The sequence below is a fragment of the Protomyctophum parallelum genome (genome assembly GCF_964188405.1).
Source record: "Protomyctophum parallelum genome assembly, chromosome: 20".
NCBI lineage: Eukaryota > Metazoa > Chordata > Actinopteri > Myctophiformes > Myctophidae > Protomyctophum > Protomyctophum parallelum.
The window spans coordinates 26267329-26288822 of record NC_139718.1 but is presented as its reverse complement, the minus strand read 5'-3'; the positions used below and the strand labels follow the sequence as shown (position 1 = coordinate 26288822).

Below are 21494 nucleotides of genomic sequence, written 5' to 3'. Positions count from 1 at the left end.
ACAATAAAGCAAATAAATTTGAAAATAGACAATCTACAAGCTCACGTGTCTCATCGAGCTTGTAGTTTGTCTATTTTCAAATGGCCGAAATGTATTTAAGTAGAATACTATATACATAGCTACTTTCCACCACTGTTGAATAATAACCAGTCATTATTTAAACATGAATATCTCTGTATTCCGGGACCCCCCCGGCCGTGCCAAGGGGGAGGGGGCCCTGCCGGCCAAGCTACTCAGCAGTGGGGGAATAGGGGGGGGGGGGGGGGGGGCAGACTTAACAGGTTCTGGGTTCTGGTTATATGGAAACGGAAGCAGAACTTGGTTCTGGAACTACACATGGTTCTTGGTAGTTCTGGGTCCTGGAAAGTTCTGGTTCTGGTTCTGGTTCCACCCCATAGTGGAAAAGGGGCCATAAAGACATAATACAATATATACACAGTGTAGGTGTGTGTGTGTGTGACATCACTGATTTCTGCAATTTGACCCTACCATCTCAATGAATTAGAATATTTTGTAAATTTCCTTCTGTAATATAATTCAAAAAGTGAAACTTTCATATATTCTATAGTAGTATAGTACATTCTAGAGTACATTGTGCTTCAGTATGTTGACAAGCTTCATGGAGATGCTAATTTTCCTTTCCAGATCGATTTGGCACCTGCCCACAGAAGTGCCAAAACTACTAGTAACTGGTGTACTGACCATGGTATTACTGTGCTTAACTGACCAGCCAACTGGCCTGACCTGAACCCCACAGAGAATTTAGGTTGTATTGTCAAGAGGAAGGTGTAAGACATGAGACTGAACAATACAAATTAATTTATGGCTGTCATCAAAGCAAACCTGGGCTTCCATAACACCTCAACAGTGCCACAGGCTGATCACCTCCATGCCACGCCCCATTGATGAAATAATTTGTTCAAAAGTAGCCCAGACCAAGTATTAATACATTAATAATATACTTTTCAGATGGTCGACATTTCTCGTTTAAAAATAATTTAGTGGTCTCGTAAAATATTCAAATTCATTGAGATTTCCATGAGCTGTACGCGATAATCATCTAGATTAAAACATTTTTTTTTAAATACTTCACTTTATGCACAATGAATAATAAATGACAGTTTCACTTTTTGAATTATATTACAGAAGAAAATTTACTTTTACAAAATATTCTAATGAATTGAGATGGAGCTGTATATTGTAGGGTCAAACTTGCAGAAATCAGTGATGTCCCAAATATGCAATGTTTCCTCATAGATGGTTCAATAATGTATTGTTGCCAGGCAAATAATAAATGTTCAGCCAATGAGAAGACATTTGGCAAATATTGCTTAGCAACAAAAGTTACTTTGCAATGGGAAAATGTCTAATCCCCGGATTACTGAGGCCGTTTTAATGTCACAATTCCTCTGTGTGTGTGTGTGTGTGTGTGTGTGTGTGTGTGTGTGTGTGTGTGTGTAAAAACATTTTATAATGATATTTACATACACACTGTCACAGGGAAATCCGTGCCTTACATACAAATACACATGGAACTGTACTGTAACATGCAAAATGGTTATCGTTTTAAACTTGGGTGTTGGAATTTAAATGTTCACTGATTGTTTGCTAATATAATATTGGCGGCAGGAAAGAAATCTATCACAAGGAAATGGGGACAGATGGAAGCTCCAACACAGGGACAATGGGAGGAGTTGATTCAGGAGATACATCTCATGGAGATACTGATACACCGTCTGAGACTGCAGGAAGAACAAATGGAGGGCAAATGGTCCAAATGGACAACATTTAAGGGAATGGGGGAATGAGGAGCAACAGTAAATGCCTAGGAATATTTTTGTAAATGCCTAGGAATTTGTTTGTACTATATACTTAGATTCATGTGTAGACTGAGGGAATCAAAGAATGTATTAATTATGGCCTTAACGGGGATCACACAGAGTGACACAGTCTACTCCTCATGTTTCTGGAAATGTTTATATGTTTTTAATTGACAAGGACTGCCTGGAGTGAAAATAGCCTGATATCTCTGTGTTGTTGTTTTGTATTTACTGTCATGTTTTTCCCCGTTGTTTGTATATGGACCCATTCACCCATTGTGTCTGAAATAAAGTTTTCAATTCAATTCAATATATGTGTTTTTGTCTCCACCAGGCCGAAGGCATGTGGGGAGAGTATGTTTTGCACTCCGTCCGTCCGCGTGTCCGTGTGTGTGTGTGTGTGTGTGTGTGTCCGTGAACAGCTAATCTCGGCCACCGTTAACCCGGTCGATGCCATATTTTGCACACACACTCCCTGGATGCCAACCATGAACCTCTGCCCCAAACTTTCCAGAACGGCCTGTTATAGCGCCACCAGGAGGCCGCTTTGTGCAAAACAAGTTTTTCAATGCCATATTTTGCACACACACTCCCTGGATGCCAACCATGAACCTCTGCCCCAAACTTTCCAGAACGGCCTGTTATAGCGCCACCAGGAGGCCGCTTTGTGCAAAACAAGTTTTTGCACAGTACACCTACAGATTTTGTCCAAACATCACGCAAATTGGTACACAGTCTCTCTAGAGCCATTCAACGAAACGGGTCTTTCAGATTTATCAGACTCCATCCTGATTGGTTAAGATTGGCTTCCAAAGTTCACAGGAGTGCTCAGTTTCAAACAAAATGCTGCAAATCATGAACACATCGCGTCATTTCCCTGAAATTGTGCACCCACATTCCCACTAGGCCGAGGACGAAATGCCACATGAACAATTTCAACTCAGCCTCAAGGTGGCGCTATAACTGGCCGAAAAGTGTTTTTACCTCTAACTGCACAGATCTGTGGATAACCTGGTGGAGACCTGTGCCCGGAAGGGCACTTTTTCTAGTTCTTTCTTTTTCTATTGTATTGTTCAAAAATTCGTAAAAATTTTAAGTGACAAAAAAAAGAAAGTATTTATTGAGAGGAAATGTTGCTAATTGATTCCGTGTCCTGTGGTAGGATCCACTATTTAAGGGAGGCTGCAGGGACAGACTAGTTAGTTAGATGTGGGCAGGAACACAGATAACATCCCTGAGGGAGAGCTACAGGGCATTGTGTGATCAAGGTATAGCCTGAAGAGAGTTCTTATCCAGTTGGGGTTTGTTCATTAGTGTATGCTCAGGTGTTCATATTCATTATGTCATTTTTACATTTTTGTCCAGTATTATTATTGCTATATGCCTTTTTGCACTGTCAAATCTGTACTGGAGTTTGGAATTTGGGGAAAATAAAAACCCTGCATTTCTGACTGCTCATGGAGCCTTGGCCCATGGAGGTATGCCTGTCTGCCCCACAGTAGTTAAGATTCATGATTTGGTTCTTACCGAGCCACAACTAAGAACTGTTCGATCTGTTTTTCTGTCAAACCACTGCTGGGGTCCCACACCCGCTCTTCCAGCTTAGACAGCTCTCTGCCATCCTCCTCACCTGGTGGGGGGGGGGGGGGGGGGGGGGGGAAAGAGAGAGCGAGAGCGAGCGAGAGAGAGAGAGAGACACTGTTGTTGACTTACATTCATTCCACATTCATTCCACATGCCCTTACTCTAACAGCAATCTAAATATAACCCGAAACAGACGCATGCCTAAATATGAAATCAAACTGGTGACACCTATCCTTCCCTCCAATTACACAAACCTCCCCAATGAACTGATTTGACTCAAAACAGACAATGTTTCTATTTTTTCCCATTAACAATATGCGATCCCATCGTCACCTTGAGGCGAGCACCTCTGATCTAAATTGTCAGTTTTTTAGACAAACATTTGAATATAGGAATGCAACGATTGATCAATCTAATCAATTTAATATATTATAAAATAATAATCGTTAAATCGATTAAAAAGGCAGAAATAGCCTACAAATCTACAAGCCCACAAAGTCGATTCATTAACAAAATTAAAGAAAAAATTAAGAAATGTAAAAAAAAAAAGAAAAAAAAATCACACCATAATGTGAAGTGAGTGGTGCCTTTGGTGTCAAACACAGTTGTTGACTTAATAGAATTTTCAACCTTAGTTATTTTTTTTGTGAAACACACATACAGACACACAAAGCCAGTCATTGGAGCAGTATGCACTGCTCAAAAAGATTGTAATCGATAAAATCTCCAAGAAAATAATCGACAGTTGCAGCCCTACTTGTATATACATAACCTATAATACGTCCCAGTGCTGTGGAACTAGTTTAGTTCAAGCAGGGTGACAAGAGGAATTAGTAGATCCCTTCTCAGCCAAAAAGCTGGGAGCACAGAATATGTGAAGTGCATAGATATTATCTGCTTTTCATTTGGAATGCTTCAGTTGCCATGGTATCTCGCTTACTTTTTTTAATTTTGTTACTTTACCATTTGCATATTATGGTTTGGCTTTGACTGTCATAGCTGGGTTTGATAACTTTCTACTACTGTTCTGTTTCACTATATTGACTTGCACTGTTAATATTGTTTGCACTGGTTTAGGTTACGCTCATATCTGTACAGAGCCACAACCCCACTGTACACCTGTATAGGTGAACTGACATTTAAACGTTTAACTGTTCTTCATTTTATGCTGGCATTACAAGAACTGTACAAATACCATTAGAAAACTATCTTAATTATTCAGAATTGGAACATCTAAACTATATTATAGTAATATTTTGTTCTACGACTATGTAAAGACCAAATATCTCAAAAGAAAGACGTCAGTCTCTACTTTCATCGGGGGAAAAAGGTGCTGAAACTACAGTAAGGCTGCGATAAAGATGCCAAGGATTCGACAGTGATCATGTGATGTCACTGTTATGGAACACGGAAGTAGCATGAACGAGTACAGAGAAAAAGAAAAGAAAAGAAAAGAGACAAAGAAATTAACGTAGTACCAATACGCCATTATGCTCGAAGCGGTTTATAAACCTCCATGGTATCTTCATGCAACAGAGTCAACTCCTGGGGACGCAAGGTCTGACGTAATTTACACATGCTACCTGGGTTTCCGCCATTCTGATTTCCCATAGACTTGTGTTCCAAAAATAAACAAATGATCCCGGCGGATTCACTCGTATGGATATGAAGAATAAACTGACGGCGAGAATAGTCATGGTTACTGCCACGGAATTAAGTTAAATTTTCACCAGTAAAAAGAATATGAGTGACTAACTACCGTCTACTAACTCCCTAATAATATCGCAGAGACAGTTTGTTTATATTTCGACCACAACTTTTATAAGACAATTCTAAGATGATGATTCTAGAGAAATTACTTCCGCAACCCAGGGGATAAGCAAGTGACGTCAGGACTTCGGTACTTGTAGAAAATGTACACATACCTTCTTTTAGGAAGTCTGTGATGTCAGCCTGGTATTTGTTCCCTACGCGTATCTCCCCCTTATCAGCCAGCAGCGTCTTCTGCTGAGGGTCGTACACTAGCGAGTAGAAGAAGGCATCCTGGGAAAATAAAGATGGTGTGATTTTTTTTTAAACATGCGAGGACGTACAGACAGACAGAGAGATATTTGCAGGAGTAGAGAAAAGTGTGACTGTGTGTGTGTGTGTGTGTGTGTGTGTTTTCCCACTCTGCTAGTCTCCTGTCTCCTCATTACTGTGCGTGAAAAGAACATTCTGGGTCAACACGCTGAATAATTCATCGGCCAGTGAGACTCTCCAAACTCTCAAACACACACACACACACACACACACGTGCTACAAACTAATACAAATTGTTACAAATGAAGAGACGCCACTGCATAATACAGATGGGGAGTTGGTATTACATGCATACCTCTCTGTCCAGGTAAGACTTCAGAGCCTCCGTCTCATTTAGCAGGGTCACACAGCACTTCCCCCTGGAATCAGCCAATCACAGTGAGCAACGGAGGGCATAAGGAGGGAGGGAGGGAGGGAGCAAAAAAGGAGGAATTAAGAAACAATGCAACAAGTGGAAGAAAATATGGGAAGAAATTGTAGAAGGGAAGGATGGAGGATCGAAGGAAGGGAGGAAAGAAGGAAAGCAAGAACAGAGAGAAACAGAATTAAGCAAAAAGGAGCGATGGAAAGGGGAGAAGGATTGAGAAAAGGAATGGAAGAATGGACGAAGGAAGGAAGGGTGACAGGGAGGAGGGAAGGAAGCAGGAAATAAGATTAAGAAAAGGAACGAATGAGGAGGCCAAGGAAAGATATAGGGAGAAAAGCAGAGGAAGGAAAGACATGAAAGACATTAAATACAGAATATCAGACAGTTCATGGGCTTATGGTCCGGTCGGCAGGTTATTAGTATTATATAAGTAGAAAGAGATGAAAGCAGCTACTCTCAGGTAAAACCGTCTGGGAGTTGACTTTACATGTCAATCTCTCTAGATTGCCGTGGTGAGATTGATTTTGTGTTCCGATCAGAGCAGCTCCAGCTATTTGACTCAGTCAAGCAATCAGCAGTCTGTTTCACCAACACCAACTGCTCCCGTTTCAAATTCTAAAGGCTCATACATAGTCTGGATTTACGGTGGTGGGGTGACCACCGAACTACAACATGACGTCACGAGCCGCGGTGAAGAGCAAACCACCGCCACCGCTCCAGCCCTTCTCTCTGTTTTTACTCACCACCGCTCAACGTTATTTCAGCTCCGGTGGTCAGCTCACCACCGGAGCGGTGGTCACCTCGCCACCGAAAATCCAGACTATGAATAGGCCTTAATTATTTAACTGATTAGACACACCACTTCCAGCTCGGAGCAAATATAATTTGGCAAAATGATAAATCAAACCCCTGTTTCGAAGACCCTGGACTTGAGGCCTTTGAACGCCAAATAGGAGGAGTTTCTTTAGTTTGTAGGATAATGAAAAACACATCATCTGATTTGGTGTGTGTGTGTGTGTGTGTGTTCTCTCGAAGCTAGCTAGCTAACCTAGCTACTCTGTCTTAGACATGGTTGCTTCTGTTTGTGTGCGTCGTTAACAGAGAGAGACAGTGTTACATTTTCTGGATGGCTCCCCGGGGCATGGAGATAGACACATAGGCACAGTGTTTGTGTTTTTATAGACAGCATGTGTGTAATACATTGAACAGATACGTCTGTTAGTGCTACTTAGTTAGTACTGTTAAGTAAATCACCATCCGTTGTGGGGAGGATACGGAAACAGTTTGTGTGCGTGTATGTATGTGTATGGAAATTAGTGCATACAGTGGGTGGGATTTAGACCAGATGTAAGCCCTGCACAGTAAATAAAACCAGGTTTCCACAGCTATTTTGTAACAAAGGGCTACATGTGGACATTATCAAGCATCCTTTTAGATAATGAACAAACTTGACCAACCTCATATTGACTGCTATTTCACTCTTATTTCACCTATTGTATAGGTACTATATGGCCATAAACATGTAGACATTTTAGCATGATGAGATTTATTTACCATTATTGTGATGCTGTATACAGCAGCAGGAGTATGTTTTGAGGTGAGCTTTTACTTTTGGGTTCATTGTCTGACTTTGATTGTTCTACTTCTACTTGACACCACTTCAAGAACAATAACTAAGGCAATGCCACTATTTAGGCCTGTATGATTGGTGCATATTATCCAAACACATTTGCATTTAATCAAATCTAATCAAATTTCGCCAAACCCAATAGTCACGCGACTCCTGGGGGTCCACTCCAGGGGTAGTTGCCCACTTTTAATCCAGTCTTGACCAATGCTGCAATGACGTGGCTTATGGCCCTATGCACTCACCACTCATCTGACTAAGCACATGACAATACATGGAAACCTACATTGTGTGATGCGTGGCAGGTAGGAGACTACTGTACAGTACTGTACATGGACACCTACCTGATGTGTGTGGCAGGTAGGAGACTACTGTACAGTACTGTACATGGACACCTACCTGATGTGTGTTGCAGGTAGGAGACTACTGTACAGTACTGTACATGGACACCTACCTGATGTGTGTGGCAGGTAGGAGACTACTGTACAGTACTGTACATGGACACCTACCTGATGTGTGTTGCAGGTAGGAGACTACTGTACAGTACTGTACATGGACACCTACCTGATGTGTGTGGCAGGTAGGAGACTACTGTACAGTACTGTACATGGACACCTACCTGATGTGTGTTGCAGGTAGGAGACTACTGTACAGTACTGTACATGGACACCTACCTGATGTGTGTGGCAGGTAGGAGACTACTGTACAGTACTGTACATGGACACCTACCTGATGTGTGTTGCAGGTAGGAGACTACTGTACAGTACTGTACATGGACACCTACCTGATGTGTGTGGCAGGTAGGAGACTACTGTACAGTACTGTACATGGACACCTACCTGATGTGTGTGGCAGGTAGGAGACTACTGTACAGTACTGTACATGGACACCTACCTGATGTGTGTGGCAGGTAGGAGACTACTGTACAGTACTGTACATGGACACCTACCTGATGTGCGTTGCAGGTAGGGACTCAAGCTGCCGGGAAAGAAAGAGCTCTCTGTGCCTGAGCTGATGTTTCTGTTTCTCTGGTAGGTCCACCATCTCTGGGTTCTCCATCTCCTCCTCCAGTTCCCCTAGGTGGGTTCAAGGGTCAAACAGTCAAACATACCGTTGAGATCCAACACATTTTCATGTTTTTAAACATTTGTGTGTGTGTGTGTGTGTGTGTGTGTGTGTGTGTGTGCGCCGCTCTCTCGCTCCACCAGGTGAGGCAGAGAGCGGTCTAAGCTGGACGATTACTATTTGCTGATTTACAGAAAGAATACAAAAGGCATATTATATTCCTTAATGAAATATTTATTTGACCATTTAAAATACAGGGCCAGGCAATGGCATGAAATGTCTTTTCTTTTAAGCAAAAGTAGAGACGTTTCTGTGGCTACCAAGGTGGGGGGGAATTTTTTTACCGGAAAACCTATAAGCAGCAGACACACCTATACATACAGACACACAAACACACCCACACACACACGCCTACAGCAGAAGAAAACAATTGAATGTAGAGCACTTATTGAAAACGGAGCACACATGTAAGAGACTAAGAGAACAGAACACAACTTTAAGAGAACAGAACTTCACAGCCCTATGCTGGTTGGTTGTTGTTGTTGGGAGGTAAAGCTTTATGAGTCAGTCAGGTGTCTGAGTCACTGGGGGTGAGAACAGGTTCAGCTTCTGTTGGTAGCCTACACATCTCATCCTCCTCTTTAAAGGAGAGGAAGACGGAGGAGACAGAACACACGGATAGAGGATGAGACGGAAAGGAAGCGCGACGGAGATGGAGAAAGGAGATGACAAAATCAGATTCAGAAAGAGACAAATCGAGAGTGGAGAGAGAGAGGGAGGAATGGGGATGAAGCAAGAGACAGAGACAGACAGAGACAGACACCAGAAAAAGACAGAAATCATGAAGGGAGAGCATTGTGGAAACCGAAAGAGACCGAGCGAGAGAGAGAGACTAGTCAGAGCGTGCTCCAATTCATTTGGAGTTTCATTAGAGGGAGCGAGAGGGAGACAGGGAGCAGAACAAAAGCAATCAAGGGATTTTCAGGGAGAAGAGATGTGCAACCAAAATCAATAAAAACTCCTTCACTCGCTCACTCGCTCAGACACACACCATCATTGCCCAGCATGAGCCCACCCACCCGCACACACACCACAGCGCAAGCTGCTTCCATTTTCCTCCACAAAATAACGGGTCAGTTAAAACGTAGAAAGAAAAAGAAAAAGAAAAAAAAGGCGATGACAGGTAATAGCAGGTCCAGAGGGGAGAATGTGTTGAGTTGTAAAATGAGAGGTAGATAACAGGGGATGGGGTCACAGTTCATGGGTGAGTCTAATGGCCATGTGTGTCTGAATGCAGTATAAAGTGTGTGTGTGTGTGTGTGTGTGTGTGTGTGTGTGTGTGTATGTGTGTGTGTTTACAGTACATGTATGCCTCCAGGGCAGGGCCATGTAGCAGGAAGCCTCTGACATCTCCCCCTTTCCCCATTCTCATTTCCTTGAACACCCCAAGGACTGTATAAAGAGGACGGGAAGCGAAGACCGTAAGGGCGCCGCCATGTTGCTCACATGGTGCTCCATGGAAGGAAAGAAACATGCGCAATGGGCTTTATGCAGCCAACACTTCCGCGTTCAGCTTCCTTGGTCTGCAACTGCGCATGTTTCTTTCCTTCCATGGAGCACCATGTGAGCAACATGGCGTCGCCCGTACGGTCTTCGCTTCTTGTCCTCTTTAGACAGTCCTTGGAACACCCCAACACACACACCTCTTTGCCCCTTTCCTGTACCCTCTTCACTCACCCTCTCACCCCAGCTGGTCCTTTCCTCAGCCCCTTCCTCTCTTCCCCCCCCCCCCCTCCCTCTCCTCCTCTCTTGTTCTCTGAGACAATCTCCTGGCAGTGCACCCACACCATACTCTCCACAAATTGCCTCTCCATCTCACCTGTCCCAACCAATTATCAATTATTGATGAATGAGTCGCCTTACTGGGCCAGGGCAAGGGAACGCAGAGGGAGAGAGGAAAGGGGAGACCCGAGGTCTGGGAGAGAAGAGGAGAGGAGGCAAGGAGAGCGTGATTACTAGAACTGAATGACTTCCCCTCCGGGATACAGTGCATCAGGAGGTGGCAGCATCAGGGTTCAGGAGGTGGCAGGAGCTCCATGATACAGTAAATCAGGAGGTGGTACCTCTAGGATACAGTGCACCGGGAGATGGCAGGAGGGGTTCACTCATGTCCACTGTTCATACCGTTTAGAGGTGCTCCGATCAGGATTTTTGGGACAGATCCCGATCACCGATTGTTTTTCTCACGATCGGCCGATACCGATCTTTAACTTAAATTTTAAATATTACCAAAATAATTATCCTAATATAAATGCACCACGTCTCTGTGTGTACGTACGCGTGTGCGTACGCCTGTAATCCATATAACTCGAGAACCGTTCGCCCCACCGACTTCAAATTTGACACATGCGTTCCACACCACCACAGGGAGTGCAGTGCCCGGTGTCAAGTCCATCGGAGGCACAAAAGCCTCTTCCCGGGCTCTGGACACGGCCCCTGCCCAGGTTATGGACATCTCCATATATGGAGCTAGCCTGTTCCGACATCACAATCTTATGTCATCTGCATATACTCAATATTTGGGAATGCCTGACAAATAACTCCATATATGGGCATAAAAGAGATAGACATTAACTGGGTGGGGCATGCATTTACAAGTTGCATCGTTCCAAGTAGGCCAGTGCCCAACGAGTACCACTCTAGTATGTCAAAACCCACGTCAAGCTGTTCCTGTGTGTGGGGAGGAAGGGGAGAATGTTTAGGCCTGTCACAAAGATGGAAAACGATATTCTACTATATATCTGATTGACGTTTATACCACTTAAATGGTGTAAAAGATCGGTTTCTCCAGTTCAGGTGACGATCACCGATCAAGTCATTTGGAGTGAAGATTGTCCGATAACCGATCGATAGAGGTGCTCCCTCTATTATCGTATTTTTTTGGTAACAGCAGTATGTCCATAGAACGTACTACTTGTGTAATTAGAGCATATGTCCACTAACTTGGAAATGGGACAGCAATGATGTTGCTTGATTGACGTGCAACTGCAAATCCTCAGTGTTACATTGGCACAGAGTGTACAAATGTAAGCAAAGGACCCTTAAGGATCCATTTGGTTACATTGGCAAATTTGGCATTAAAAATGGGTAAATCAACACTGAGGATTTAACTGTGTGAAAACACATTCAATCAATCTTTATTTCAGACCATAATAGGTCCATTAAAAAAACAACACAGGGGACAACACAACCGGAACAGCAACAAAAGAAAAACATACATTTTTGCAACTGAATGGCTGGAAAATGGAAATATGGAGTTTACATAGTACGTGGTGCATGCATAAACTTTATATCTGGTTTAAGTATTCATTTATTATATATTGTCTCTATTAATAAGGTTATTTTTGCGAGACATGGCCAAAGCATTTCCGGGGGTCCCCAGCCAAAAACGTTGAGAACCCCTGGTGTACAGTAAGCTTTAAAAAAAGGGCGATCTTGACATCACATAAAATTTACGAGACATGTTGGCTTGTGCATACAATTTACAGTACTGTCTTTTAACATCATCATCACTAAGGTCATCCCTAATGGTGTGACCCAGATATGACCTTGTCTACACCAGATGTGAAACTGAGTTGAGGATTGTCCAGTTTTCCCTTGTTCAGTTGCAGAAACCATTGGCTGCTGTTTTCACTGGGACGAAGGTAAACATGTTACATAAATGTTTGCGAGAATAGCATATTGAGCTGCCCGGGAAGCATGTGTGTTTGTCTGTCTACCGCTCTAAATTAACCAGTTTTCTTTGTGAAGCAAGAATTCACAGAACCTCTTCCTCTATTGACGTTTTAATCCCATGTGAACCTTCATCAGAGCTCCCTGAAGTTGTCAGTAGATAAAAAGGTGTATACAGGGAACTCATGAGTGCATGGGCTTTGCTCTTTTATTTTTCAGTGTGGCTCTGGAGGATGTGAGCCATCTACAAATGGGGTGTCGTGTTGTGTGTGTGTGTGTGTGTGTGTGTGTGTGTGTGTGTGTGTGTGTGTGCGTGTGTGTGTGTGTGTGTGTGCGCGGGGTATAAATGGTAAATTTATATACCAAGGCATTTACAGAGGAAACCATGCAAGGCACCAACCTGCACATCGGGAGCAATTAGGGGTTCAGTATCTTGCTCAAGGACACTTCGACACTAACTCTGGGGGAGCCCAGGTTCGAACTGGTAACCTTGTGGTTCCCATCCGGCCACTCTACCCCTGAGCCACCGCCGTCCGTATATGTGCGGGTGTGTGTGTGTGTATACACATGTGTGTGTGTGTGTGTGTGTGTGTGTGTGTATACACATATGTGTGTGTGTGTGTGTGTATACACATATCTGTGTGAGTGTTTGTTTGCCCAGGGCTAATCTTACAAACAGCTGGATCAATCAGTGCCAAATATCTTGTGCACGCCGCCAGTAGGCCAAGGAAGTACCTCCATGCATTTTGTTTTCACAGATTGTGTATACAATCTTTCAATATTTTAATTACATTTTATAATGTGTAAGAGTTATGCGTCATAGTTATGTGACGTCATTGGTCACTGCCTGTCATTGGTCACTGACATCATTGGTCACTGACGTCATTGGTCACTGACTGTCATTGGTCACTGACGTCATTGGTCACTGCCTGTCAGTGCACCAGGAGGAGCAAGTCACTTTGAATGCAACCTAAAGATTGACAAAATGTTTTCACCTATACATTTCCACTCCACACTGTGGTGTTTTGTCTCACAGACCATGCTTCAACCTGATAACTGGTTGCACTTTCATAAATCAGTTAGTTGGCAACACTGTTGTCTTTTGTTTATGGGAACTAGGAGCCATGCCTCAAAAATAGACAAAGTTTGAGTCATAGCTAATTCAAACATCTGAGGGGAGGTGCAAGGGAGGTTGACATGACATTTCTGCCACTGTGACCAGCCACTCAGGAGGCTGCCCTGGTAACAGGGGCGGGGCCAAGAGTGAGGGCAGGGTCTGAGGCCCCTTTGAGGGAGTACTATGGATCTTGGTAGGGAAAATATTTGATCAGTGACTCAAGGCAACCGCACGCCATTTCCACTGATCCATAGCAGAACAGAATTAAAATAGACGCTTGAGCAATTCCTGCTATAGGCCTCAGTGCAAAAAACCCAAGTTCACCATGCATACACAAGCACACTCTCTCTCTCTCTCTCTCACACACACGCATACAAAAACGATTCAGTCTCATCGTCACCACTTCTACCGACCCCCTCCTCCTCTTCTGCTTGTCCTTGGTGGCAAGAGAGTCTGCGGCTGCAGAAACACAGACAGGATACAGCCCACACCCATGCGGTGTGCAGCCATTCCTGCCATGCATTTTTCACATATTGCAAATGTCTGGAAGCCCGTGGCCCGACTGCTGCGTGCTGTGGCAGAGCATAGGCAGAACTAAGCGGTCCATATGGAAAACACACTAGAAGAACCGTTTTATATAGTCGCCGAAGCATGGGGATGTACCGTTAACATCACTACCACCAATCTGGGGCCGCTGTGCATGCACGTATTCTACACGTGAGGATAGATAGCCTAGTGCTAAGGAGAACACTCACACTCTCACACACACACACACACACACACACACACACAACATTGTGCATGCATTACAATACAATTAACTCACACAGTCCTCATTAGATAAGCATGGTGGTTCTTAAATCCTGAGAAATAATTTATCCATTTGCAACTCATGGACCCTTACATCTCTACACACACACACAGTTAAATTGATGTCAAACTCTGGTTCTTACTGTGCAGGGTTGCTGTGTGGTCTCCCACTCCCCTGCTGCCAGATAGTTACAGATAAGATCCCAGGCCCCCACTGTGACTGCGGTCGTGAACACACACACACAAAAACGTATATCTAGCACACATGCACGTGCGTGCACTGCGCACGCGCGCGCACACACACACACACACACACACACACACACACACACACACACACACACACACACACACACACACACACAAGGATGCAGACATGCAAACACAAAACACATTGCTGGAAAGACAAATACACCCAATGAACAAAATGTACACATGTTAACGCAAATAGAGACATGAACGCAATCAAGCAAACAGCAGCACATTACACTCCAAGAAGAGCCAACATACAGCCCACCATCCACACAGGTTCAAGTGGTTGGGTTAATGGGTTTAATTGCCTAGACCAGATTTACTCAAACGTCTTAATGTCAAGAGCCACCAAATTGATAGGCATTAAGCTGCGGATTTGAAAATACTTTCTATAAAGGGACCCACATAAGATTTGTTAGTTAGATTAAATGTAACTGTGCATACTATAGGTATAGTATAGAACAGTGGAGAGAGTGAAACCTATGATCTGAATAGTCACACATTTTCGCTTTGGGCCAACATGATCTCACTGGTGAAATTACATTTTGCTAGAGAACTCCCACCCCCCCCCCCGCCCCAGTAGCAGATATCAAATATTAAATATATTGTATCAGCCAACTAGATATTGAACCCAAAATAACAGCATAATATGATCTATGGCCTTGGCTACTAGACGCCATTGTGATTGCAATGTAAGTTTGTCCCAGACCAAGGACCACAATGAAGATGTGTGTTAATCTTGACTCTTCCTAGATGAACATGATGAACATGATGCAACTTGTTTTTTCTTGCATGACGTCTAATAAAATCAAATCAAATACCCTCATTCACGAGTGGATAATATACTGCAGAATGGAGGAGAGCACAACAAAAAAGGGCCAACAAACCGTGGACAGTTGCAGGCCAAAGAGACTGATAGGCTGCTTGCACTGCAGAGGAAGCATATGGAGAGTGTGTGTGTGCGTGCGCACAGTGCACACTGAACATAGCATAGTGCATGCATTCTAGCTGGATGCTGTCTGCAGTCATATGGAGTGTGTGTGTGTGTGTGTGTGTGTGTGTGTGTGTGTGTGTGTGTGTGCGCGCGTACACTGAACATAGCATAGTGCATGCATTCTAGCTGGATGCTGTCTGCAGTCATATGGAGTGTGTGTGTGTGTGTGTGTGTGTGTGTGTGTGTGTGTGTGTGTGTGTGTGTGTGTGTGTGTACACTGAACATAGCATAGTGCATGCATTCTAGCTGGATGCTGTCTGCAGTCATATGGAGAGTGTGTGTGTGTGTGCGTGCGCACACACACACACACACACACGTAGCATAGTGCATGCATAGCATAACGTAGCATAGTGCATGCATTCTAGCTGGATGCTGTCTGTAGTCATATGGAGTGTGTGTGTGTGTGTGTGTGTGTGTGCGCGTGTGCGCGCACACACACTAAACATTAACCTGACTCTGCCAGATGGGGGCGGTATTGAGTAACCATGTTCCCCAAGACAGCATCCATCTGAGATCGCTCAGGGGGTTGAGCTAACACCGAACCGCTCCCGGTTCGAACCAATCAGCGTGAGCTAAGGGTGGGATATGTGCGAAACCGGATGTGACGCTATATAGAAGCGGCTGTTGTGATTGGTTGTGTTTGCACGCCCACACGGTGATAGACAGACGGTCCCATCCAATCATCTACCAAGTATCTTGAAAAAAAGGAACAGCCCCGTCATCGAATTGGCTTCCGAGATCCCAGATCCCAATAAGCTGTGAAACAAATGTGTGTAGCAAGCTTCTTGGATCTGGCAGCGTCAGGTTAACTGAACATAGCATAGTGCATGCATTCTAGCTGGATGCTGTCTGCAGGCATATGGAGTGTGTGTGTGTGCGCGCGCACACTGAACATAGCATAGTGCATGCATTCTGGCTGGATGCTGTCTGCAGTCAGTCCTGATAGAAGAACTGCTGCAGTCAGGAGGGCTTCTCTCCACTGAGAACTAACACACACACACGTGCGCGCGCACACACGCAAACACACTCTCTCTCCCCTGCTTGTGACTCACTCATTCGTTCTTCCGCACCCTCTCATTCTTTCCAGCCATTCTCGATTCAGTCTCAGTCCATTGGGGCCTCTCACGTCCCCACCCCCAACCAAACGATTTTCAGTTGTCTGTCTGTCTGTCTCTCATTCTCTCTTTGAACAAGTGGCCTATCTGGGCAGAGAAAAGGAGTCCAGACTACATCCATGATGTAGAGGTGTGGTGCAGCAGCAATGTGTTGAACGCTACAGGAACCTCTCCCGAGCACCGCTGATCAGCACACGCAACGCACCCACACTTACGACACAGAGTGACGCATACACTAAACAAAGAAAGTGTATGCACACATGCACACACACACACACACACACACACACACACACACACACACACACACACACACACACACACACACACACACACACACACACACACACACACACACACACACACACACACACACACACACACACACACACACACACACACACACACACACACACACACACACAGAGTATGTGGAAGTGGTGTTTACGCCTGTGCTTTCTGGCCGAGATACGCCACTGGCGTTACCTCTGTGTCTTCTACCTAAGTACTGTAGTCTGGCGTTACCACTGTGTCTTCTACCTAAGTACTGTAGTCTGGTGTTACCTCTGTGTCTTCTACCTAAGTACTGTAGTCTGGTGTTACCTCTGTGTCTTCTACCTAAGTACTGTAGTCTGGTGTTACCTCTGTGTCTTCTACCTAAGTACTGTAGTCTGGCGTTACCTCTGTGTCTTCTACCTAAGTACTGTAGTCTGGTGTTACCTCTGTGTCTTCTACCTAAGTACTGTAGTCTGGAGTTACCTCTGTGTCTTCTACCTAAGTACTGTAGTCTGGAGTTACCTCTGTGTCTTCTACCTAAGTACTGTAGTCTGGAGTTACCTCTGTGTCTTCTACCTAAGTACTGTAGTCTGCGACTACTGGCCAATCACAACAGGCCTTTCCTACAACCAGCAGTCTGTCGCTCCGTGTTGAAAAGGAAAGTAAAAGTACCCAATGAACACGCACTTGGATTATCTCTCTGTCTCTCTATTCACAGAGAGACAACAACACGGAAACAACGGTCAGTGACGAAAGATACATCGCTGTCTGCCTTTGTTCAAAATATACGGTTTGCATTGGTCTCTCAATCGGAGATACTATATTCACGGTCGGAGAAACAATAACAATTCTGTTCTGCTATAGATCAGTGGAAATGCCGTGCAGTTGCCTTGAGTCACTAATCAAATATTTTCCCTACCAAGATCCATAGTACTCCCTCAAAGGGGCCTCAGACCCTGCCCTCACTCTTGGCCCCGCCCCTGTTACCAGGCCAGCCTCCTGAGTGGCTGGTCACAGTGGCAGAAATGTCATTACAGTAGGCTACATTTTCATCAATTTTGTACCTTGTCCGATTGGGACGGATTTCACTGCAGCAATGAACAATGGGAACATAATTCAATGGGCCACTCAAAAACTTGCGGGATTTGTTGTTGGATGAAGTTTTGGAGGGTCTTGATGTGAAAGACCTGCTTCCCCATACTCTAAATCATGCTTTTTGTTTGTACTGCTGATTTTGAAGCCTGTGGAGCTCCCAATAGTTTCTTGCACTCTGCATTTCTACAAAGCATTAACACTGATCTCATCTTAGATACAATCCAGGTTTGACGCATGCCGAATGCCAATCAGAGTCAGACTCATTAGTCCCATGAAAAACTATGCAGGGATGTTAAGTGATACAAAACAAGCACTCCTTCCATGACACGACACGTGAGCTTGTGATCTATGGCTGGCGTGTTATGGTTGGTATTTCTGTTCGGATGTTCTCTGTGGGTATTGGCAACTGATTGGATAACCCAAATTCTGGATTAAAACTTTTACATATTCATAGATCCTATAATACTAAATGAGGGCAATGATAGAGCAAAGAAAGAGGTATCACATTCCCCGCCGTTGACGTCTCCTTCAGTGGTTTATTGATAGCTGTCGTAATGCTACATACATTAGCATTGGGTTGCTAGGCAATGAAGTAAACAGAAATTGTACCGTAAGCAAGATTTCCATGTGCATTCACAAAATCTGCTTTATTCAACGGCCCACAGCCATTGAACCGACGGTCGCGGTAGCGCTACGTCTTCTCTAAGTGAAAGTATATATTAGCATCCATCACAACACACACTGTTAAGCCCAACACACACCGTCTGTGAATGCCGTGCGTCAAAACACTCCGTTGTTTTCAATGAACCTATCACACACCGGCGGCGTCAGAGGTGCGCTGGCCTCGCCTGACGCTCCAATACGCCGCTGTTCTATTTTCCAGGCGTTGCCTCCATCCGGGAATCCGTGGGCGTGGCTGGCCAGCCGCGCGGTAGCGCACCTCGTCCTGTGGGTGTTGCTGTGCGGCTATGACGTGCGGCTATGACGTGCGGCTATGACGCGCGGCTACACTGTGCCGCGTGGGCTATAGTCTACATCCGGTTCCGGTTTTCCAGTGGATCCTTCAAAAATAAGGGTTTCACCAAAGAATCCTGGCGGGTGAATTAATCAATGAATGCTGGTGGTGAAATGTGTTAAATGCTGGCTCAATATTTTTTAAAGGGGGGGGCGGGGCTGTTAGTCACTCACTTGCGTGTTTGTCTGCCAGGGCAATGAGTGTGCTGGAGATGTCCCTGCGCCGGTAAAAACAGACCACTTTGGCCTCCACGTTCCCATTGGCTGTCTGGAAAACAGAGAGAGAGACAATCAGCGTTACCATGGAAACAAGGGGGATACATCCATGCATGCGCGCGCACACACGCACACGCACACACACACACACACACACACACACACACACACACACACACGCACGCGCGGAGGCTAGTGGGTTCGAGTTTGTGTGAACACACAGTACTAGGCTACAGCAAGTCCCTCAATCACAATCAATAGTGTTTCGGTGGTCAGAACAGTGTGGTACAATGTGTATGTGCACAGGCCTATTCACATCTAGTGTGGTGGGTGGAGGGAAGCAGGCGTCCCCACTGCCCAGTGAGGAGACAGACAGATGTACAGTACTGGAGACTGGATGGACATGCTGAATATAGACATATGCTCACTGCAATATGTTGAATGTTAATAGAACTCTGAGAGCGTACAAATATAGCCAAATTGACCCAGGCTCTAGCTGCTCACACAGAGACATAAATAAAAGGACAAAAAAAGGGCTAAAATATTCTAAAATATTCAAACATAAAATAAAAAAATAGACCTACAAGCGATGTGTGAACTTATATCTTCCACCTCTTTTATATAAAATAAAGATACACAACTCTGATTGTAGCTTTAAGAACTATACTATAATCTGAGTACCTTGTCCAGATTACCACAGTTAATACCAGATTGGTATCCCTCAGTCCATAGTATTATGAGAGATATGTGATGACCGTAATAAAAAATAGAGGCAATGGACAAAATGAATATTTAAAGTCAATATTTCTCACGTCGATAGCTCTCCATACATTTCAAAACGGAAAGATGGCAGGCCAGTCCACTTTTTCCGTATTGAGAGAAGACTGCTAGGGACATGGCATAGAGAACTTAAAGGGACACTTCACCCTTTTTGCAAAAAATATATGTTAATGACGTTTAGAAGCTTTAGAACACTTTGCTGGGGGGCTTTATGTATGTAATATGTGGTTTTAGATATTTTAGATTGTAGCAGTGAGCCTGTTGTCTCTGATGTCATGGACACTGGGCTCACTTCCTTCCTGGACTACATGTCTCAGTAAGACAGCTCTTCCCCTATCCGCAAGGAGGAGCAGTGCACCAAATAATTATGGGAATTGTAGTCCAGGAAGGTAGTGAGACCAGTGTCCATAACATCAGAGACAACAGGCTCACTGCTAAAATCTAAAATAACTAAAACCACATATTACACACATAAACAGGAAAGTGATCTAAAGCTTCTAAACGTCATTAACATATATTTTTTTTGCAAAAAGGGTGAAGTGTCCCTTTAAGGCACAGGAGAAAAGGCTGAGAGTATTATATTGTTTGGTTTTTGTTCAGTTTTATGAAAAGCACTTTATAACGTTTAATTTGAATAAGTGCTCTATGAATAAAGTGTATTATTATTAGGGAGCCAAGCATGGACCCCTATTGTAATGGTTATTCTTCTTCCTTAATTTGCAGTTCTGGCTTAACTGTGCAGTTGTTCTTTTTTCAAAACTCAGCAATAGGGTAGAGGGCTATAGCACTCAATTGACATATTTTAACAGGGGAATGGCGCATGACAGAAGACAACACTTTATGCTGTTCAGCTTATTTAAACAGGGCTGTTGTAGCGGAATACATAGGACGCCAGGGAAACAGAAGGTCACGATCCCTCAGGTCAGGAAAATCTGCCATTATAAACATCATAATATGCATTTTAATATCCACAACCCCTCAGAACTCTGCTCAGCTGTTTCCAATGCTCATCGCAAAATATATTTTCTCTCAAGTTCAGTCCATTATGTTTCTATTGCATAGCTCGCAAATGTATTGCTGTTAGCAGCTATATTTATTATTGGGCAGAAGAGACATACTGTACTCTAAGGGCCTAATGCCATATCTAAATGCATATGTATAAACATACCTTAGTTGTCACCACTGGAGAATGAAGATGTGTATCAAATTCTATTATATCATCTTCCTATCAAATCAATTAAATAACATTATAATAACATTTCCTTGTTTGTAAGCGGCAGAGGTAATGACAGACAGCAGCCCTGTTGTGATTGCACTTGCAAGCAAACAAGCAGATTTGTGATTTATTTAATTATTTTCCCAGCAACTGATGCTTTCAGGGATGCTAACAGTGGATGTCTCCAGCAGTGATACATGTCTCCAACTGTTGCTACAATCTTGTAAAATGAGACACCGGCACTTCTGCTATGGGCAACTTTAGGCAAATATACACAGCCAGGGCCACTCTGTGTTCAGCCAAATAATAATTGTGATGTCCTGGGTATGAAT

The 21494-nt window shown here is 44.0% G+C and overlaps 1 protein-coding gene across 2 annotated transcripts in view; it reads right to left on the bottom strand.

Annotated features, from left to right (window-relative positions):
- The window catches only part of mta1 (metastasis associated 1), a 69720-nt gene that overhangs the window by 30446 nt on the left and 17780 nt on the right, over positions 1–21494 (bottom strand). For both annotated transcript variants that reach the window (XM_083792143.1, XM_083792144.1), the window contains exons 3-7: positions 19125–19218; positions 8430–8556; positions 5782–5845; positions 5330–5447; positions 3348–3450 (exon numbers count right to left, since the gene is read on the bottom strand). In XM_083792143.1, the coding sequence (XP_083648269.1) occupies positions 3348–3450; positions 5330–5447; positions 5782–5845; positions 8430–8556; positions 19125–19218 (506 nt within the window). The remainder of the gene's footprint in view (positions 1–3347; positions 3451–5329; positions 5448–5781; positions 5846–8429; positions 8557–19124; positions 19219–21494) is intronic.